Source organism: Sprattus sprattus (genome assembly GCF_963457725.1).
Source record: "Sprattus sprattus genome assembly, chromosome: 11".
NCBI classification, from domain to species: domain Eukaryota; kingdom Metazoa; phylum Chordata; class Actinopteri; order Clupeiformes; family Clupeidae; genus Sprattus; species Sprattus sprattus.
Genome location: NC_137909.1, coordinates 9,968,190 through 9,974,725, shown reverse-complemented (window position 1 = coordinate 9,974,725; position 6,536 = coordinate 9,968,190). Strand labels below are relative to the sequence as shown.

General features: G+C 43.0%; 1 protein-coding gene across 1 annotated transcript; it reads right to left on the bottom strand.

Moving 5' to 3' along the window:
• Positions 1 to 1,216: 1,216 nt before the first annotated feature.
• m17 (IL-6 subfamily cytokine M17) lies at positions 1,217 to 3,604 on the bottom strand (the record flags this gene model as incomplete). The annotated part of the gene is made up of 3 exons (XM_080847295.1): positions 1,217 to 1,699; positions 2,588 to 2,745; positions 3,547 to 3,604. 3 exons carry the CDS (start codon positions 3,602 to 3,604, stop codon positions 1,217 to 1,219), a joined length of 699 nt encoding a protein of 232 aa, XP_080703421.1.
• Between the last annotated feature and the right edge of the window lie 2,932 nt (positions 3,605 to 6,536).

Sequence of the window (6,536 nt, the reverse complement as noted above, 5' to 3'; positions counted from 1 at the left end):
AATGCAGGGATTATTTGATTTTATTTTCCTAGACCTCAGCACAGTTAACATTCTCTGAAGTGCTGCAGAAGAGTGGAGCGGTTGCGGTCACAGGTCTGACAGGCAGAGGGAGAGTGTTCGTATTTTTAAAAATGTATTTATTTAATGAAGTTGGCAGAGGGGATGTTCACACTGGACCTTGTGACAGGCCAGTCGGACTCTTGCATAAAGTCTTTCCTATCTGATGTTGTGCTGGTCTTAGACATGCGTCACCCTTATGTGAGATCACCCACACACCACTTCCCCACACAGTCAACAAATACACACAGACACACACACTTTTAACACAAACACATCTATGCTTTTACACACACATAGCACACATATTATATATATATATATATATATATATATACTGTATATATATATATATACACACATATACACCCTCACAGTCTTTGTACTTACAGTATGCACATACTGTGTGTGTGTGTGTGTGTGTGTGTCAGACATATTGTCTACAGACAGCCCTGTGAGAAGCCCTCAGGAGTCAGTGTGTCATGTTTCTGTCTGCTCCAGACACACTCATGGCGGAACACACACTATCTGAACCCAAACTACGTCCAGTCCCTTCTGTGGAAAGTTTTATTTTTCACATTGAAGGAAATGTGCAGTCATCTTCTGTCGTTATGAAAGCATTATCGGACATTATTTATTTCACAGTCTCATAAACCTCCACAGATGACAAGAGTGCTTGCTGACTCATCCAAAGGACTTGTCGGGCCATTTGTTCTTTGGGGTGCTTAAGTGATTTATTCAGTTCAGACATCTTGACTCTCAAGGCAGGATCTGGGGTGTTACTCGTGTGTGTGTGTGTGTTTGAGGGAGAGAGAGATCAAGCTAGTCCTAGAAGGACTGGTGTATTCTTGCCTGATCAATGATATTGTCTGTGTGAGAGAGAGAGAGAAAAGGCAAATCCTAGAAAGACTGGTGTATTCTCACCTGCTAGCTGTGTGTGTGTCGGATAAAGTGAACACTACGTGTTCAGGAAGTATAGACAGGACATCATTCCGCTGTTGCTTCCATCAGGTAGAACCCAGACCAGCTAGGCTTTACAGGTACAGCATACAAATATAATTTAAACATTACACATAATTACCATTCAATATCCAATAAATAACGCCAAATAAATAGAGTGCAACAGTGTGGAAAGGTCAGTCTGTGGTTAAGGGCAGGCTCAGTGTCTGTGGAACCCAATCGTATAAGAGGGTGGCGCTGTCCGTCGTTTGCAGGCAACGCCCCTTAGGGCTTTCAGCTCTCGTTGGCTGTTGAAGAGGAAGGCACGGAATCGGGTGAGCACGTTGCAGCCGTACGCCTTCTGCTGGAAGGAGTTGAGGGGGGGCAGCAGGGGCTGACCGGTTGGGCCGGGGGGCTCCAGGACGCTGTTTGGGAGCAGCAGCTGCAGGAGGCAGTGCAACCTCCCGGAAAGGTGGGGGCAGCGCAGCTGCACCTGTGCCAGTGTGTTCAGCAGTGGGGAGGCGGCCGGCTGCAGGTCCGCCTGTTGCTCAGCAACATATCGCAGGTGGGGCGCAAACTCCTGGAGCCTCACATGAGTGCCCATCAGGCGCTCCGCCCAGTCCTGACCCGACACTGTCGCCTCGGGGACACCCTCCGATTGCGCCTGGCAGATTAACTCCACCCCCTCGCCCTGATTGGCTTTCTGCAGATGGGGAGGAGCATAAGGTCAGAGGTCATAGGTCACTTTCTGACGGTGTGTGTGTGTGTTTGTACTGAGGAAACTGCTGCTCTAAATGATGTCAGCGCTGCTGTGCGTAAGTGATGAGTGTCATCAGCTTTCAGTGGGAGAATGAAACCACAGGGGCCAGATAGGCAGCTTTGTGTGTGTTTGTGTGTGTGTGTGTGTGTGTGTTTGTGTGCGGACTGTCAGCTCATGAAGAACGTTACTGATAACAGAGAAGAAGCTGCCCACATTCAAATTCCCATGAAGCACATGACTGGGTCAGTCTACTTCAAAGGACTCATAAAACGACCTAAAACTATTAAAACACATTGAATAACCCATTGAACTAAATGACCAACTCAATTCAATTACATATAAACCTTATAAGCATAAACTCTGCGTGAATTCCACGCTAAACAATTAGACTCAGCACTCTGAAAAACTCCATATAAACCACACACATTTGAGCTTGGTTGTGGTTTCCATGAAACTGTGAATGTATTTGAAAACGATTTTATGGTCTCTGGCTGAATTGAACTGTGTAGGACAGGTAAACTCTGTAGGACTAAAGTATTCACATATGCCTTGTGCAGCCCTGTAGCCTCTGACTGTATGACTGTGTAGCAAGCTGTACTCACATAATTTGAGTGTGTGACTGTATGTGATATGTATGTAAACTACTCACATGTTTTGAGCAGTGGTGTGTGACTATGTTATGTGTATGTTGACTGTAAGTACTCATGTATGTCTTGAGCAGTGCTGTGTGACTGTATGTGATGTGTATGTTGACTGTAAGTACTCACATAGTATGTCTTGAGCATTGGTGTGTGACTGTATGTGATGTGTATGTTGACTGTAAGTACTCACATATGTCTTGAGCAGTGCTGTTGACTCTCGGTGCAGGAGGCGTGTGAGCTGTAGGGTTTTCTGGAGAGAGTTGCAGCAGGAGGTCTGGGAACAAGACACACCCTGAGAACTGGACACACACGTACACACCAGGAGTAAGACCAGCAGTGACACACACACTGGAGAGAGAGAGAGAGAGCGAGAGATACACACACATTACTTCAGCTCAACTCCTAATGTAATTTTCATTCAGTCATAACTTGCAAAGCTCTTCACCTGAATGACGATGAAGTATTTGCTGACAGTGTCTGTCTGGGATGTGGGTGCTGGGAAGCAGGCATATTATATCATGCATGTAAGATGATGTGAGGCTGGATTCAAAACTGATCTGTTAACTCAAACAGACCCCTAGACCTGCCCATTCAACAGACTATAACCCTGCAAGTTTACAATGCCAACACATGGGCCCTGACCAACCCACCCTGATCTAAGGCTCAAGAACAGAGAACCCTTACCCTATCCAGAGCTCAAGAACAGAGAACTCTAACCCCTAAGCAGAATTCAAGAATGGAGAACACTGACTTTGACCCAAGACTCAAGAACAGGTACCTGACACCTTTAACATTGTCTTTACACATCATGTCAATTAGTGCACCAGTGTCTCTACATCCACCTTCTCTTACCAGTGGATTCCAACACCAAATAACTCACTATACAATGCATTAAAGCAATCTAGCAGATTTCTCTGTTCACTTGGAGAAACTGTAATTCTTGCAAAGTTTAAATGTGAAAAAATATAAAATAATGTAAATAACAAAAAAATATCAAGAAAATATTATGATTGTGATCCAATCTGATCTACTGCATGAAAACATTCAATCATTGAAAAGTACATTTTGTAGCTGATTAAAAGCTGAGTTTGTGTGTGTGTGTGTGTGTGTGTGTGTGTTTGTGTGTGTTTTGGGGTTGTGGGGACTTACGGTTGTTGTCCTTAAACGGGGGACCCAGGGCGGGTGCGATCCGGCCATGTCCTCTCATGCTTCAGACGCGTACACACTTCAGACTGCTCATGATCAGCGCCGTACAACTTTTTAAAGACACCCGGCGAGTTTGTCATGCAAGGAAGTGACGCCACTGCCTTGTGAGGCAACCAGATTTCCCAGAATGATTTTTTTTTAAGCATTGAGGCAGCAGAGAACGCACATCCTCTATATCTCTATGCGCAATCTATGACACACACACACACTGATGAACACACACACACACAGAGATACACACATTCAAACATCTAGCCCTAAGAAGTCGTTCCTGACAGTGAGGTGTGTGTGTGTGTGTGTGTGTAGAGTTTAGCATGAGTGTTCACATTTGTGTATGGGCGGTGGGGGGTGTATGGTTTAGCATGAATGCACATTTGTATGTATGTGTGTGTGTGTGTGTGTGTGTTTGATTTGGGTGCAGCGTTTGGTGAGAAATAATTGTGTCGACACTAAGGACTTTAAATTTTGTGCAGTTTGTGAAAGTTTGAGCCCAGTAGGAGACCACAGGAAGTTGTCACAGGAAAACAGTTTCTCAACAGTCTTTACACACACACTGACATCATAAATCAGTGGCTTTGTAGAATAAATGTCTTGTCATAGTCTTAGTGGAGAGTGTTGGGTGTTGTTATTACTGTATATATGGTTAGTGTTGTGTGAGGGTGAGTGTACAGTGTGTGTAGTATATATGTGTTGTGAGTATGAGTGTTTGATTACTGTACGTGTACATTTGGTGTCTGTGTGTCTGTGCTGTAAAGGTCATTTATGTTTTATGATTGTGGTTTATGTGAGAAGAATTAACTCACTGCAAACATGTTTTTTTTTTTTCAGAACGTTTCTGATGAAATCAGGCAGACAGGGTCATGTCTGTGACCTCCTTTGAAGTGGTGAGGAGTGTGTATATGTTTAGTGTGTGTGTATGTATGGGGGTTTCGAAGATGTTTGATGTATCTCACTGTAGACAGTTATACTCGTCATCTTGCGTCATCCAGATGATATTGATACATTGATACAATAATACTGAAGTGATTTCAGTTGCACAGATGCAGAATTTCATGTGGTCAGGCGCACTTGCACAATGTTGGAGAATCTGATATTGTTTTGTGTCAATGTTGTTTAGGAATGTTGCATCTGTAGTTGGTTCCTGGAGGGTTGTCCTTAGGCTTAGTGGTTAATTCCACATAACTATGTTTTTGCAAGTGAAAGAGTAAATCTCAGTTAATGTCAGAGTATTCTTTAATACAGGTGAAAAAGTAGTTAATCTCACAGTATTTTATAAATACAGGTGAAAAAGTAGTTAATCTCACAGTATTCTATTAGTGCAGGTGAAATGGTAGTTAATCTCACAGTATTCTATTAGTACAGGTGAAACAGTAGTTCATCTCAAAGTATTGTATTAGTGCAGAAGAAAGAGTAGTTAATCTCACAGTATTGTATTACTACAGGTGAAACAGTAGTTAATCTCACAGTATTGTATTTGTACAGAAGAAAGAGTTGTTAATCCCACAGTTTTATATCTATACAGGTTGGGAGAATAGTTGAAAAAGTAGTAGAAGTAGTAATGTTACATTGCTAGTAGAAAGTATGGTTAATTGTCAATCCCACGTTATTATTATTTAGGTAAAAAGAATGGTTAATGCTACTGTATTGCAGTTGTACAGGTGAAAGAGTGGTTAACGCCGGTGAATTACCCTACATTTGAAAATGAAAGACAGATGCTTTTCTCTGGGGACTGTTTGGTTAGCGTGTCTGGTTCCTCTGTAGTCTTCAGATCAATGGGAACTCCTTCAGCCTTCAGCATTCTGCAACCTCAGGGGAACTCTGAAGACCACATACCCATCTCCTTAGAACAGGTAACACAAACGCATACACACACACACACACATATCTATGTTAATTTCTTTGCATGTGTGTGCACTACTAGTCCAAAGCAGCAAGGCTTGAGATAAGTAATGGGAAGTTAAATAAATAAAATAAATAAATAAAATATTGAGTATATATATTAAACCTTGTTAATAAACCTATAAACCTTTCAAACACAAAGGCCTGTTTTAAAGGGGCACTATATCCCCCCCCCCCCACACACACACACATGCACACACACACATACATACACACACACACAAACACACACAAACGCTTATTTGGCCTCCACAAGGCATCACACCTCAGCAGTACAGCGTACTTTCCCTCAGACCATCAGGCCTTTGATCTCAAGCAGGAGCCACTAAGTCTTTGAGGAATCACAGGAAGCGGTACTTCTGATTTCTTACTGCTGCCAACTTCACTGAGAATTCCTCTGAAGTCAGCTCTGAGGTACGGTCTTTCACAGGTGCCCTTGCTGCTCTGTAAAGGATGGCTCCACACATTAATATGGCTTGTCTGTGCGTGTGTGGGAATGTGTGAGGAGAAACAGAAGAGTGAGCTTGCGCTCAGAGGTGGGTGAAAAACACCAAAAAAGAGAAGCAGAGTAGTCAAAAATGGAAGACAAGTTGCATTTGTACTCATTCAGTTATGAGGTGCAGATTCACTTCATGTATGACTGTGTTGCAAAACTGAATGAGGAGCCACGGTGTGGTTCAGTTGTAGGTCTTAGTTCACCTGTGTGCTGCACTGGCATTAGCAGTAGCAGTGTTCAGGAAATACCCTTCTGGGTATAGATGAAAGGCTTCTGCTGAACTGCTCAGGGTTTAGGTCTCCTGTTGGGGTAAGAGATTGAGAGGGGAGGGGTGTGTGACTGTTCATTTACTTTAAATGGATGACTTCCACAATTTGTTTTGTGATCTAAGGAAGATTTGTTGAATCGGGTGACTCAAAACGTGCTAACTGGCATTCTAAAGCCTCTTGGCAAATGAAGCCATTATGGAGACATCTGAAAAGATGGATCAGTCACAATATCCAACAAGACCAAACACGTTAAACTCCTCAGTGATGTG